Here is a 17,039-nt window from a genome sequence, read left to right as displayed (position 1 = left end):
AATAAAACTTATTCTAAAAATCTTTATTTAAACAATAATGGAATTACTGGGTTAAACTGTAAATAAGTTAGGTGACTAAACAACATTGTTACATTAATTGTAGAAACATTATATATTATGACATTCTTCCTCTTTGAGAAATGACAAGCATGTAGAAATTTTTCTAGGCTTAAACAGGAGTTTGTTGTTAACACATAGCTACATAACAAACACTTCCATCCACAGGTATCAAAACCCAATTTTTAGCATTATAAGCATACAGATTTATCTCTAAACCATAAAAACGAGAAGCAGGAATACAATTTCACTGAAAAAAGTTATTTGAAAAGTGCGATTTTTGGGCAGTAAAATAATACAACTATAAGGAACTATATTTATATTTTGTATACAATAATAATATGATGTAATACCTTTTTATGTAAGCCACATGCTTAAGATACTCATTTCTTCTTTGAATAAAACAGATTATTAAAACATGGACAATTGTCAGTGAGTGAAAATGACCTTACTGATATATTATAAGACAATATTGATATAGGTATTACTGGTGTGATTATTTTGTTAACAAAACATTTATTTTCACACAGTTGCACACCACTGAAATTTGTTTACATATTATTGGTGTGACTGTTTTGCTAACAATACATTTCTTATAAGACAGAACAGTATAAAAAGAGACAGCCATACTTATTCTATTTTAAACATATGACATATAGTGTTACATCAGTACTTCCATCTTACTTCTAAACACCTTATTGCCAAAGCAACCTATCTATTGTTTTAAATGACTATTACATTGTACACAGTTATTAACTTTGTCTTATGATGAATCATTAGTTCTTAAAAATAGACATAAGATTTATGACAGCAGCCAAGTTTTAAAATCCAGCTTGAGTTCCACATATAACAGAAAACCAAATACTGAAGGTGAAATCTGTGTCAGCATGAAGAACAAATGATACAGTCTTATGATAAAGCTATTAAGTTATTCTATACAGCATGAAGTTTTCCACAAAACTTCCTTCCAAGTACCTATGAGGCTTTTCACACATTTCTTCTAAGTCTTTCTGAAGTGTGTGTGTATTTTCTTATAGCAAAGCCACATTGGGCTATCTGCTGAGTCCATTCTGAAGTTTGCCACATACATTTCTTCTAAGACTCCCTGTAGTTTTCCACACACGTTTCTTCTAAGACTTTCTGAAGTGTGTGTGTATTTTCTTATAGCAAAGCCACATTGGGCTATCTGCTGAGTCCATTCTGAAGTTTGCCACATACATTTCTTCTAAGACTTTCTGAAGTGTGTGTGTATTTTCTTATAGCAAAGCCACATTGGGCTATCTGCTGAGTCCATTCTGAAGTTTGCCACATACATTTCTTCTAAGACTCCCTGTAGTTTTCCACACACATTTCTTCTAAGACTTTCTGAAGTGTGTGTGTATTTTCTTATAGCAAAGCCACATTGGGCTATCTGCTGAGTCCATTCTGAAGTTTGCCACATACATTTCTTCTAAGACACCCTGTAGTTTTCCACATACATTTCTTCTAAGACTACCTGTAATTTTCTTCACACATTTCTTCTAAGTCTCCCTGAAGTTTTCCTTTGTCTGCTTGGAATGAGAGAAGAAGCCAACTGATGATAGCTCCGATACAACGTGCAAGGTTCAAGTTCCTCCAAAGTACCACTTCACCTTCCACATCCTATTAACACAACATTAGAAAATATAGCAGGAGATAATGGCTCAATTAAACAAGTTTATCCATAACTGTAAAAAGTGACAGAAATAAAGTGAATAAACAGTTTATTAAAATACAAAAACAACACTAAATACATTATTGTGTCTTAATGTGAAAATCCTGACTTACATATTTCCTTACAAGTCAAAGATCCTATCACAGTTTGTACATAATGAAAAAATTCAGGACTTACATGCATGTATTACAAGAAGAATGAACTTACGCTACCACTGGCATAACTTAATAGAAAAGTGTATGGTAAACCAAAGCTATTTATCAAGTATAAATTTCCATTTTAATGAATCATTAATCATTCATTTGAACTGTGCTCTTTTTAATATGGCTACAGATTAAGTCAAATAAAACAACTATTTTAAATATAACTCAAATAAATAAGACATGAAGCTTTAAATTTACCACATCCATTGTAAAAATTTTCTAATGCTAATAATATAATTATTTAACACATTTTAAAATTAAATGATCTCATCAGTACTACATAAGTTAGTGTAACTTGGGTGTATCAGGAGTTGCCAATCACACACTGTTTAACAGCTAGCTTTCTACCAATCACACACTGTTCAACAGATAGCTATTCACCAATAACACACTGTTCAACAGCTAGCTTTCTATCAATCACACACTGTTTAACAGCTAGCTTTCTACCAATCACACACTGTTCAACAGATAGCTATTCACCAATAACACACTGTTCAACAGCTAGCTTTCTATCAATCACACACTGTTCAACAGCTAGATTTCTACCAATCACACACTGTTCAACAGCTAGATTTCTACCAATCAGTACTGTGAATAGTATACTGACTGTGTAAGTAAGGTTATCACATTAATAATGATTCCATGTTTGGTAAAATAAACAATCTGTACTTGGTGAGCTAGTAGTCTCAATATTGTGCTCACTGTGTTGTAGTAAGGTTACCGCATAAATAATGATTCTATCTTTTGCAAAATAAACAATCTGTACTTGGTGAACCAGTAATCTGAAAAGTGTACTGATTGCATTATGGTGGGACTGCTAACACTCTGTTTGTAATACTGCAAAGATAATCACGTGAATTACCTGTTCTATGAGCTTGGGTCCTTATAGTTTAGTCTTAAAATGCTTGTGAGAGTTGGAGTTCCTTTGCACATTTCTCAACATTATGATGCTAACATACATATATATGTCACTTTGCACACAAGTAATTTAATACTAGGATTGTTCTTTCCAGTACTTCCCAACCTGCATCATATATAAAGTATGTGGCTATTATAGGCTAACAGATGTTACAATGTCAGTAACTGTTGTTGTACAGATATATAAAACACTACTACATTGAGTCCATGTCTGATGAACTTTTTCTAAACTTAGTGAAATATCATAACCAGCATTACACTAGCTGAATCTTATACGTATATCGAGACAAATCCATCCAAAGAAAAGATATCTATTTCCACTATATCTTTAAACCCAATTTTAACCCTCTTTCTCTATATGATACTTTGTTTAATCACACTGAATTAGGTACATGTACTGTTGTACTAGAATTAAAATTTGTTGTTGGAAAGCTTTGTTACAAATGTTTTATGAATGGTAATACAAATAGTGATATACCAAATATGGAAACCAAAGAGTTAAACTACTGTTCTATACAGTAACAATGGATTATGTTTTACCTACATAAATATCCACCAGTTTAACCTAACCAGTTCATAAACTTTCCATGCCTTTTGTCTACTGGAAGTAGTACAGTCAATGAAATCCTTCCCACCTGTTTGTCTACTGGAAGTAGTACAGTCAATGAAATCCTTCCACGCTGTTTGTCTACTGGAAGTAGTACAGTCAATGAAATCCTTCCACACTGTTTGTCTGCTGGAAGTAGTACAGTCAATGAAATCCTTCCATGCCATTTGTCTACTGGAAGTAGTACAGTCAATGAAATCCTTCCACACTGTTTGTCTACTGGAAGTAGTACAGTCAATGAAATCCTTCCACACTGTTTGTCTACTGGAAGTAGTACAGTCAATGAAATCCTTCCACACCATTTGTCTACTGGAAGTAGTACAGTCAATGAAATCCTTCCACACCATTTGTCTACTGGAAGTAGTACAGTCAATGAAATCCTTCCACGCTGTTTGTCTACTGGAAGTAGTACAGTCAATGAAATCCTTCCATGCCATTTGTCTACTGGAAGTAGTACAGTCAATGAAATCCTTCCACACTGTTTGTCTACTGGAAGTAGTACAGTCAATGAAATCCTTCCACGCTGTTTGTCTACTGGAAGTAGTACAGTCAATGAAATCCTTCCACACTGTTTGTCTGCTGGAAGTAGTACAGTCAATGAAATCCTTCCATGCCATTTGTCTACTGGAAGTAGTACAGTCAATGAAATCCTTCCACACTGTTTGTCTACTGGAAGTAGTACAGTCAATGAAATCCTTCCACACCATTTGTCTACTGGAAGTAGTACAGTCAATGAAATCCTTCCACGCCATTTGTCTACTGGAAGTAGTACAGTCAATGAAATCCTTCCACGCTGTTTGTCTACTGGAAGTAGTACAGTCAATGAAATCCTTCCATGCCATTTGTCTACTGGAAGTAGTACAGTCAATGAAATCCTTCCACACTGTTTGTCTACTGGAAGTAGTACAGTCAATGAAATCCTTCCACGCTGTTTGTCTACTGGAAGTAGTACAGTCAATGAAATCCTTCCATGCCATTTGTCTATTGGAAGTAGTACAGTCAATGAAATCCTTCCACGCTGTTTGTCTACTGGAAGTAGTACAGTCAATGAAATCCTTCCATGCCATTTGTCAACTTGAAGTAGTACAGTCAATGAAATCTTTCCACACCGTTTGTCTATTGGAAGTAGTACAGTCAATGAAATCCTTCCATGCTGTTTGTCTATTGGAAGTAGTACAGTCAATGAAATCCTTCCATGCCATTTGTCTATTGGAAGTAGTACAGTCAATGAAATCCTTCCACGCTGTTTGTCTACTGGAAGTAGTACAGTCAATGAAATCCTTCCATGCCATTTGTCAATTGAAAGTAGTACAGTCAATGAAATCTTTCCACACCGTTTGTCTATTGAAAGTAGTACAGTCAATGAAATCTTTCCATGCTGTTTGTCTATTGAAAGTAATACAGTCAATGAAATCCTTCCATGCCATTTGTCTATTGGAAGTAGTACAGTCAATGAAATCCTTCCACGCTGTTTGTCTACTGGAAGTAGTACAGTCAATGAAATCCTTCCATGCCATTTGTCAATTGAAAGTAGTACAGTCAGTGAAATCTTTCCACACCGTTTGTCTATTGAAAGTAGTACAGTCAATGAAATCTTTCCATGCTGTTTGTCTATTGAAAGTAATACAGTCAATGAAAACCTTCAACTTTGTTTTTGCAACTCTTTTTACATGGAAAAACAAAAGTCTAACAGTCACACGTAATTTACTGCAATGAAGTACACTTACTATAGGTTTGTTATCATATACCCACAGTGGAAAGATACGTAGTCTTACACTGAAAGATTTTAAAAAAACTTACCATATCTTTCAAAGTTATCCAACTTGTAGCATTGTTATTGTGGACATACAGAGCTAGCTTGTCATCTATGTTGGTTAGACACAGTGAAAGAATTAATGTAGCACAGTAGATCAATATGGCCAATACTCCAGACTTCAGAATTGAAGTGTTGTAAAGAAATGACCAGTTAGGACAGACAATATCATATCTGCAACAAAATACACATACATCTGTCACAATGTTAACATTTTTGATAAACTAAAAATGTACTTACAAAAAGCTTCCTCTTCTCAGAAAATGTTTTCTCAATTAGTTATGCCCTCTATTGGGCACCAATATTTCAATCACCAATAGCCTTGTAACCCAACTTCTTTCGGCATACCTACATCCATATAATCATGCAACAACCCTCCACAAACAGAAATGTAACACTAGCATGCTGTCCAATAATATTAATCAATATTTAACACTGGCCATAACCAAGTTGAGAGGAAAGGTGGGAAATGTTAGATGAGGTAAGTATTCATTTGCTAGAATCCCACCTTGAACTGCTGAAGGGCTGGCAAGAAGATTATCTTCCTTCAAAAAGCCTCCAAATAAAGACCCTGTGGTGGGGAAAAGGAATTAGAAACGTCACATCACTGGGTGAATGCATCACTTCTGAGCCAGGTGCACTCTTTACCCTTGAGTACAATGTCACTATAACAAAAAGGCAGAAATACATAAGGACCCCAAAATTTTTTAATCATTAATGAAACCCCTGGGGGTTGAATGGTTTGGACACAACAGACCATAAATAGGAGTCTGACAACAACCACTACCTGGCAGCTTGGTGGGTCAATAGTCTGAATACTGTATTGAAATTGTACATCAGCTCTGAGGTAGGAAGAGGGTCCTTTACCATTCATTTCAAGTATCTCAGCCAGAAAAACAAACTGCAATACATAAATATATGGTGAAGTGCTACAACAAGTTCTCCACAACATCTGGAATTGCACCTTAGGTCTGCAATAGGAAGAGCGTAGCACCATCAAAACCAGCAGAATGCTACTGTCCTACTTTCAACTAATTAGAATTGTACTTCACTCAGAATGACTGGCTACTGAGATCCACCACCCGAGTTACTAGGAATTAGTAAGTGTCAAGAACTCCCATATTCCACTAGAAGAAAAGTGAGACAAAATGCATTGGGCAGTCCAGAGGCCCACAGCACCAGAAACAAGGAATTGGGTGACTCTGATACCCCATTTTTAAAAGCAGAGCAAACACATGGATGGAGCCGATCAACCACCATCTGGAATTGTACATCAGGTCTGTGGTAGGAAGGGACTCAGTGCCATGCAGCATCAGAGATTGGCAATAATCTCTGTCTGCTTTACCTATGAAAATCATGAGTGCACAGTTCAGGAAGAACATATTTATGAAGCAAAAGTTTGTTTGCTATGAATTTCGCACAAAGCTACATGACGGCTATCTGTAATAACCTTCCACAATGTAGCAGTGCAAGATTAGAGGAAAGATTACCAATAATCACTGCCCACTGGTAACTCTCAAAATAATCTTACATCAATAGTGAGATTGATCATAACATTATAATGCCCCCACAACTGAAAGGGTATGTTTGGTGAGGTGGGGAATTGAACCTGCAATATGCAGATAGTGATATAAGTACCCTAACCATCTAGCCAAGAAGCAAAAGACCACAAGATACATCTATGATTGGTCCTACATAACACCCCATCTGAACAGTATATGAAAAATTACCCTGCAACATGTTACACTGTTTCATGTATATATGATAATGATGCATAGATGGCAACCAACATCTGTAGCTCTTGGAATTGTACATAAGGTCTGGGGCACGAAGTGCCTCAACATTATAGTCATCTAGCATGGTCACAGAATGTGCAGTGCAGATTTCATAAGTATACCAGGTAAGGTACCACTTGATATTGAGAAGGATCCAAAATATGTATAGCAAAAGGCCCCTGAAATGAAAATCAAGTTAGAAGGCTTAGTGGAAAAATGCAGCATAAGGAATGGGAGAAATGAAAAAGACAATAACGTGTATAGATCAACAGTACAATCTACATCAACACAACAGCACAGGTGTATAGATCAACAGTACAATCTACATCAACACAACAGCACAGGTGTATAGATCAACAGTACAATCTACATCAACACAACAGCACAGGTGTATAGATCAACAGTACAATCTACATCAACACAACAGCACAGGTGTATAGATCAACAGTACAATCTACATCAACACAACAGCACAGGTGTATAGATCAACAGTGCAATCTACATCAACACAACAGCACAGGTGTATAGATCAACAGTGCAATCTACATCAACACAACAGCACAGGTGTATAGATCAACAGTGCAATCTACATCAACACAACAGCACAGGTGTATAGATCAACAGTGCAATCTACATCAACACAACAGCACAGGTGTATAGATCAACAGTGCAATCTACATCAACACAACAGCACAGGTGTATAGATCAACAGTGCAATCTACATCAACACAACAGCACAGGTGTATAGATCAACAGTACAATCTACATCAACACAACAGCACAGGTGTATAGATCAACAGTGCAATCTACATCAACACAACAGCACAGGTGTATAGATCAACAGTGCAATCTACATCAACACAACAGCACAGGTGTGATCAACAGTGCAGCAATCTACATCAACACAACAGCACAGGTGTATAGATCAACAGCAATCTACATCAACACAACAGCACAGGTGTATAGATCAACAGTGCAATCTACATCAACACAACAGCACAGGTGTATAGATCAACAGTGCAATCTACATCAACACAACAGCACAGGTGTATAGATCAACAGTACAATCTACATCAACACAACAGCACAGGTGTATAGATCAACAGTACAATCTACATCAACACAACAGCACAGGTGTATAGATCAACAGTACAATCTACATCAACACAACAGCACAGGTGTATAGATCAACAGTACAATCTACATCAACACAACAGCACAGGTGTATAGATCAACAGTACAATCTACATCAACACAACAGCACAGGTGTATAGATCAACAGTACAATCTACATCAACACAACAGCACAGGTGTATAGATCAACAGTACAATCTACATCAACACAACAGCACAGGTGTATAGATCAACAGTACAATCTACATCAACACAACAGCACAGGTGTATAGATCAACAGTGCAATCTACATCAACACAACAGCACAGGTGTATAGATCAACAGTGCAATCTACATCAACACAACAGCACAGGTGTATAGATCAACAGTGCAATCTACATCAACACAACAGCACAGGTGTATAGATCAACAGTGCAATCTACATCAACACAACAGCACAGGTGTATAGATCAACAGTGCAATCTACATCAACACAACAGCACAGGTGTATAGATCAACAGTGCAATCTACATCAACACAACAGCACAGGTGTATAGATCAACAGTGCAATCTACATCAACACAACAGCACAGGTGTATAGATCAACAGTGCAATCTACATCAACACAACAGCACAGGTGTATAGATCAACAGTACAATCTACATCAACACAACAGCACAGGTGTATAGATCAACAGTACAATCTACATCAACACAACAGCACAGGTGTATAGATCAACAGTGCAATCTACATCAACACAACAGCACAGGTGTATAGATCAACAGTGCAATCTACATCAACACAACAGCACAAGTGTATAGATCAACAGTGCAATCTACATCAACACAACAGCACAGGTATATAGATCAACAGTGCAATCTACATCAACACAATAGCACAAGTATATAGATCAACAGTGCAATGTATATCAACAGAATAACAGATCAACAGTGTCACATATATCAACAGAATAACAGATCAACAGTGTCACATATATCAACAACTCCAAGAAACTGTCAAAGAGGAAAGACAAAGCAGATGGAAAACCCAAGGATGTGATATGCCTGGAAAAAACTGATCTTCCAGTGAGGAACAGGATGAGAGAGAGAAGATGAAATGGATGAAAGTAACATGCTGAAGTGTTGCCAAGGAACGAGACAAAGGCAGATGAAGGGGAGGCTGTATCAAAAGCCACTACAAAAATGAAAACCAAAACGGTGCTACCAGTCAAACTTAACACAGAGAACTCTGAACTACTGAGAAGACGTGAGAAGGCATATGAATATGTGGACTTGAAGAGAAGGAACGACTTCTCCAATCTTAACAGAGATCATCCACTGCACCAACCAAGGAAAGAGGAACAAGAAACCAAAAGTTCATCTTAAGAACATAGCAGAACACAGAGAGAGCAGAGGAAAAGCTGTGCCTAAGGTCTAGACCACTCAGTTAAACACTGAGGGAGCCAGGGAACGGTTAAACAAAATCACCCTAAATTAAAAAAACACATCTGCGCAGAACAAACTGAAGAAAAATGGGAATATGGATACATGTATCTGGTATATAAGTCGATGACATCCACACAACAGGTGCATTAATATAGAGGGCACTAGTTACAACTAGGGCATCACAATCTTATTGTTGAAGAAGGCGAGGCTGCTGCAGGACCATTTACATGTACATATGCAAAAAGAAGTGATGGTTACAGGGCTAGTAGCAAGTAAAAGATTGATACCAAGAGCAGTATGAACCAATAAAAAACTTTTATTATGGGAGATAAAAGCATGGTATTGGAATTAAAATTTTCTACACATTTTACTCTGTTATCTATATTTCAAAATTTTGATTTGTTTTGTCTGTTTTCCATCAGAACATAGGTGTAAACTGCATTGTTTGTGTGGCTTCATACACCATCAACATACAACATATTTTTGCTATTTCAAATATTTAGCAATAACATTGCCATTCAACTGACTTGTTCTCTACTATTATTTATAAATATAATATTCAAAAGGTTTCTTACTTTACACCATCTAAATCTATTTGCTTGTGAGAGAAAGAAGCTTACATACAACCAAAAACTGTAAATGTATTTGGATCTTACTTGAACACATCATAAACCACTCAAAGCCAATTGATACACTGTGACAAAACTATCATTACATGCTTACTTAAGAATAAATAGTCCAGTATGTTATCTTCATTAGCATATGTTTATAACCTTCAAAACACCATCAATATGGATGTGGTCAACTAAATGTAGAAACAGTTAAAAATGTAGGAAAATTTCCTGGTTATATTTGAAGAAAGATCTATTCTATATTATAGTTATAGAACTGTGAAACTAGTAACTATTTCAGTTACGGTGTTTTCTTACCCTATATATATATATATATATATATATATATATTACACATACTTGTGTAATACAACTTACATTTACTTTTACAGTTACATGTAACAGTACTCTAAATAAGAAAGGATAACATTACTCAAATATCAATGAATCACATAAACTTCTTCAGGTCATGATAACTTAGAGTGAAAAGGAAGAGCTAAATGATTGTATGAACAGAACAGATAGCAAAAGTCTAGACTGTGAAAAGCACTTCAAAAACATTCCATAAAGGAAGAACCTATTAAAGGTTGCATTGAGATGGTGAAGAAGTTTATTTAGTAACTCCTGAAATGATGTTAGCCAAAATAACCTCAATAATTTCTTACCATATAGTCATTCAAAAACTTTACAAAAGAAAATTTTAGGGCTTCTTTCTAAGATCCATACTTAAATTTCCAGGTCACACAAATCCTACATCACAGGATTAAACATTTTCTAGGCATTTCAATTTATCCAGTGTAAACTAACAGTTTCAGGCATTGCAGGGAATGAAATTCATAATGGCTGACATAAAATATATGTAAATTAAGCTAATTATTTCCTGAGGAATCTTTTTACTCAGACTGAAACTCCAAATTTTTAGAGCTCATTTTCATTGATTTTAAATGTAATCTGTTAATAGTCAAACTTTTAAGAATGTACCAATTATTTTTCACTGAAAATATTTCATGCCTAAAGAACATCATCATCATCTTAACATATGCCTTTCATTAAACATATCAAAATTTAAGATTTCATTTATTTATAATCTTAACACCAAACTCATCCTGCAAAACATACTATTCACTAGCTAGTTTTACTTCTATAGATAATACAACCAGAGGAGAAAAAATTAGCCAAAACAGAAGATTCTAACAAGTCATACTTAAACTAAATAACAGTATCTCCATAGCATGGACCTGTACAACAGTTTCAAACCCTGGGAAAGAACTACACATACAAATGTAGTTTTTTTTAAAGTAAATCACATCTGTTCAAAAACAAACCAGTTTCATTTTCGCAACTTTTAACTCACCTGTCAAAAGCAGAAAGCACAGAAACTGATAAAAGAAAATAGAACATAGTCTGAAATGGTTTGGCCAGAGTAGCATAATGACTTATGAAGTCTGAAGCATCAAATATGGGAGGTCCTATCTGAAAAACAGTTACACACTGCCACAGTGCAACACCTGCAAGGAATCCGTGAGATAAGACAGAAAATCTCTGAAAGAGTTTTTGACTGTGTGCAGCCAAACCAGTTGCTGAAGAGCTGAATAATTCAGTTTGATTCCTGGGACTACAAGTTGGTGGAAATGAATGAACAATTGCATTCTTTTCTATAGCTGTAAACCCACCTGTATAAAAATTAAAAAACATAAGTTGCAGTACATTTCAAATAATGTTGCATGTACCATGTCAATATCATTTGAAAAGATAACTTTGTTATGAAATATAAGCTGGTTAAAATGTTATTAATATATTATACATTTAATCATAAACCTAATGAAATCTGTTAACAAAAGACACTTCACAACAGTATTGTACTGTTTATATTATCACTAGTTTTGGGGTAGCCACTAATACAGTACATGTACTAATTAATAGATAATTTAAATACCACATCTAAAATTATTAATAAATTACAAACATTTTGTAAATGTAAACTGATGTAGGGATGGCAGTGACGTACAGAATATAATAATGATACAGCTATACATGGAACATCCATACATGATTTTCAATATTAAAGTTTAATGTTACACTGTAACATACATACTTGACTGTTTCTGTTTCTAATTAATATTAAACTAGGTAAGATATCAGTGGGTGAAGTCCCAAACTAAACAATCTTTATAATATTCATCACAGCAAATATCAAACTAAGTTTTAAGGAGCGTATAGACAACGTTCAAATAATCACCGATTACCAAGTATTACTTCAGTGGAACGAAAATTACTACATACTGATACAGAAAATGCTGTGAAATCAGGTTACTTGGACTTTCAGAAAGCTTTTGAACTTCTTAGGAAAACCTCATCTGTTTCAGCAACACATAAAACAGTAACAGAGATTCCAAATTCATTTGGTAGAATAAGATTGTTATAAATGGAATGAAAGAACAGCACATTAAAGTTACAAGTGGTATACCTAATGGATTACTCTCACAAGTGGTATACATAACAGATTACTGTCACAAGTGATATACCCAATGGATTACTATTACTCAGAGCTGTAAGTTGGTTAAATTTACAAAATATATTATGTTAGTAGATATTTCAAACCGTATTAAAAATTCTACACTTTGTCAAAGAAAATAAATTAGTCTATTTGATGAACTTCACAAACATATGAAACTATCTTTCAACCTTTATAAATGTATGCTTTCAGGTGTAGTGTCTGAAGATCTTGGGGTAGCCAATGTTACTTCTAATTTTAACAGATGTTCTGGAAGTTGAATGTCTAGCATTCACATCCACGAAATGGGTGCTCTCATGTAAAAATGACTGAACACCTAACAAGTAGCTAGCCACTAACAGCAACCCTCTGCTTTACACAAATCTAAAGTCAACTCTAGTGGACTTGAGGTGACATACATAAACTGATGATGCTAAATATCCAATGTTTATTATTAACTGCATTGTAAAAGTTGTTTCTCACAACCTATATTACGAAAAAAATATTTAAATATGATAAAGTATACTTTTAACATCTCAGCTTTAAATTATTACTTGTTTTTATAACCTTACTTGATATAACAACAAAGTAAAACTTGAAGAATGAGTTGCTAACACACATGAAACAAACAACTTTTATATTCATGATGTTACTTTAGGAATTGATGGGGCTTAGAAGACAATGTGTATCAACATCACATCTTCCTCAATGTTGAGAATAGATAATTTTATCTCACTTTTAGCTGGCTAATAAAAAATTTACATGGCTTTACACTTTTAGAAGTAATTCAAATCCTGCCCATACTAAAGAAAGGTTTGCCTTCTGAATTTTTAGCATGTTTTTCCTAAGTTCTCACTAAGCAAATATATTAACTATCTCACTGAAACATTATCAAACATTAAAGCCTATATTAAAATGCATCTATTTTTCTTTCAACAGTGTTAAGAAATAAATGGAATACAATATTAATGCAACTTGTATTCTAACCATGGTTTCTGTTCAAATCTAGAAGTTTTGATAGAACAATGAAACCAAGAAAATGCTTTAAACTGACATCTTTTCAACTTAAATAAACTTTAGTAAAAGTGTGAAACATAATTTTATTCAATTTTTAATTAATGGATTGAGTCCCCATACCACTTTGTATCTCTATCAGTTACAATAGTTAATGTTAAGATCAGAACAAAAACAATCTGATCAAACTATTTTCTAAGATACAGTGTAATCCAGTTGAATATAGCAGAATGGTGTTCTTAGTTACAGTATTATTGTGACTTTTGTCATTAGAATGGCATTCATGAACCATTTTTTAAATAAATACCTGTATATCATAAAATTTAACTTATTACAAAGTTGTCCAAAACTAACATATCAATTAACTGTTTCTCTAAGAAAAATATTGAGAAAACAAGAATTCTCAGAATCTTACAATGACAGAAATTCCAATTTTTTGACTGTATCAAATTAATGACCAATTATCAGGAATATATCATAATGTCCTAAACTCATAATTTGATGAATGTACATTTAGAGAAAGTTGCATTTCAGAAGTAGTTGAGTCCACATCAGTAATTTTAAGGTTAAATAGTTTCTCTTCAGCTTTTAACATTTCATCGAAGAATTTTACACAATTAAAATTAGAAATGTGGAAAAGCTAGTACATAAAATAAATACAGTATTAATAGTTCAGCCTACCTATTACTAAACAACTACAGGGTGGCCCGTAAGTCCCTACCCATCCACATGTTATTATGTTATATTCAATTACGCATGTATTATTTTTTTATTTTTTTTCAGAGAAATATGGCCGATGTAAGCCCATACACTTGAAGAGCGTATTGTGACAAGTACGTGGGTATATGAGCACAAGAATACTGGTAACACCACACAGATACACTGGATACATAAGATATATGGATGGGGTAGGGACTTGTGAGCTACCCTGTACATGTTTTATCTAAAATAACTGTAATATTACATAAAAGTACATCAACTTTACTGTTCTCAGCACCCTGGTTACAAGGCTTTCCCTCATTTAAATATTTATTCTAAGTTGTAATAAGTACGTGTAAATCAAATGTCAAGTTTTTTTTGTTTTGTTTTTTTAACAGACTCGTAGTTAAGTAACAAGCCAAGAACCTTCCAATAATTTCAAGTTCTGGACTGAGAAGGATTTCTATCTTACCCCATTCAACTACCTATTACACATAAAATACATTAACAGTACCTAATTTTATATTACCAACAGAATCATCTACCTATTCACACAAAATACATTAACAGTACCTAATTTTACATTATCAACAGTTAATTACTATTCACGCTTGATTTTGCAATAATATTTCGCCAGGATATTAAATTAAAACAACAGTAAAGTTTAATACTGAGATTTATATTTATTACTACTGGTAATATTAGAAAAAAACAATATTTTAATCTTACGTTCTTGCTCAACATAAAGTTTATTAACTGGGTGACTTATGTTGCAAATTTCTTGATTTAAATTTAGGCCTATGCCACATTGTCTCTGAACCGGATATTCACATTCAGAAATATCACTTTCAAGCACTGACATATCTGTTGTTTCTAATATTGATTTGTTACAAAAATCCGAACCGAGTCTTGTCATGGAATCATTTTGTTTATTTCTTTTCCTTTTCTTCAATTTCCTGGGTGTAAAAGTTGGATTTTGTCCCTCGGTATCGACACCTGTGAAGGTGGATGTCTCAGATTGATGTTCCCCGGTGGAAACGTTGGGGTGTTTAGTAGTACTAGTAAAAATCTTGATTTTGTTGTTTCTTACATTAGACTCTGCGGGTAACTTGTAATCCAAATGAAGGTCCGTGCCTTGATAATCTCCTGATAATATTTTATCTTGTGCTTGTGGAGCAAAATCTCGAATTTCGTTCCCACTTTGTTGAATCCGTTTAGGCCTATCAATCTCGGAATCAGTAACTTCATTCGCATCTTTTGATAAAACTTCCTTAATCCGTGATTTAATATCCTTTTTACCTACGTTATGTTCACTTTTAACTTCAAAATCACCATTATGCTCAGAACCACTAACACTAGGTTTACATAATACAGCTTTATTGTTTTCGTCAAGATCTGAAGAAAGGCCTTTCTTTGATTTACTTATTTTACTGTTAATACTAACGTTTGATATAGTTCTATTGTCTTTATCTACGACAGGTATAGGAGGAAGTTTTCTTGGGCTCGTTTTAGAACCAGTAGCAACACTTATTTCCATCATATTTTCTCACACAGATGTCTTATTGTTACTTACTACACCTCGGTGTATTACATCCAACCCCAATACCGTTTAACGGTCTAAGCCTCTAACATCAAGTCTTATCTAAGTCGAAAAGAAAATAATTTTACTTTATCAATCAAATCATTTTTTTTATCTTAACGTTGAATAATTATAATTAAATAAAACTTTATTTCTCAAATTTCGTGAAGCTCGAAGTTTAATAGAATCGAATTGTTTCTTCTTCTTTCCTTACAGTTGAATATTTCAAAACATTCCATAAGTAAAAAGTAATCAAAAAGTAATATTTGTTTGGTTTTGATGTATAATCCTTAATAAGTAACCACTAATAACCTTTATGACCATATCACTATTTTCATGCAAAGTGTCAGTTGTCATTAGATAACGAGTTTTGTGTTTTTAATTAAGCAAAAAAAGATTATGCTGTATGAATAATTCGCACATATTTTCTACAGCAACTATTGTGATATAACGAAAATTATCCTATAAATCGTTGCTTGTGATTTGAAAGGATAATGTATTTATTTTAAATTATATAACTATCTATCTTAATTTCTCTTTTAAATACAGTTTACAAGTTTAAACAGTAACTATTATTATGAATTATGCTCGTCATATATTTTTAGTATTAGGTCTAATATATTTTAAACAGTATATTTTTGATCTAGTTCTTTACGAATTTTCAAAAATTAGAAGAGTGTACGGTAATGACATTTCAACCACACCATAACAACTGTAGCTGTGTGAAAAGACTTATATAAATAGTGTTCAGACGACTAATGTTCTTTTGCATCCCAGCCGGCCTGAAAAGCTTGGATACCCTTTCAAACAAAAGAAGCACCAGTGATTACTTTAAAAGTGATTGAGGCATGTAACAACATACCATGCAATAAAATATGTAAATGAAATAAATATAGTAATTCATACCGAAAGGCTCATAGATAATGCTGTACTTTTATTTTTGGGTCGGAGTGGTTTGGTAGGTAGTGTGTCGGAGGGTCTATGGTCAACATCCTGTTGTTTCGCACTTAGGGGCAGT

The 17,039-nt window shown here is 34.1% G+C and overlaps 1 protein-coding gene across 1 annotated transcript; it reads right to left on the bottom strand.

Annotated features, from left to right (window-relative positions):
* Nucleotides 1-6: 6 nt before the first annotated feature.
* Nucleotides 7-16,089, bottom strand: LOC143237596 (transmembrane protein 237A). The gene is made up of 4 exons (XM_076477031.1): nucleotides 15,172-16,089; nucleotides 11,590-11,908; nucleotides 5,279-5,465; nucleotides 7-1,698 (listed from the first exon to the last, which is right to left on the bottom strand). The coding sequence occupies exons 1-4, from the start codon at nucleotides 15,980-15,982 to the stop codon at nucleotides 1,549-1,551; spliced, it is 1,467 nt and encodes a 488-aa protein (XP_076333146.1). The 5' UTR covers nucleotides 15,983-16,089; the 3' UTR covers nucleotides 7-1,548.
* Nucleotides 16,090-17,039: the final 950 nt, after the last annotated feature.

The sequence above is a fragment of the Tachypleus tridentatus genome, chromosome 13 (genome assembly GCF_004210375.1).
Source record: "Tachypleus tridentatus isolate NWPU-2018 chromosome 13, ASM421037v1, whole genome shotgun sequence".
NCBI lineage: Eukaryota > Metazoa > Arthropoda > Merostomata > Xiphosura > Limulidae > Tachypleus > Tachypleus tridentatus.
Note: the sequence above shows the minus strand (reverse complement) of the source record. Positions and strands in the feature narration are given on the sequence as shown.

Bases quoted from the DNA above. Each gene is read 5' to 3' on its own strand.
- LOC143237596 (XM_076477031.1), bottom strand. From the start codon at position 15,982: ATGATGGAAATAAGTGTTGCTACTGGTTCTAAAACGAGCCCAAGAAAA. The intron at 11,909-15,171 runs GTAAGATTAAAA...ATTTTTATACAG, and splicing joins ACTTTATGTTGAGCAAGAAC to GTGGGTTTACAGCTATAGAA. The intron at 5,466-11,589 runs GTGAGTTAAAAG...ATTTTGTTGCAG, and splicing joins GTGCTTTCTGCTTTTGACAG to ATATGATATTGTCTGTCCTA.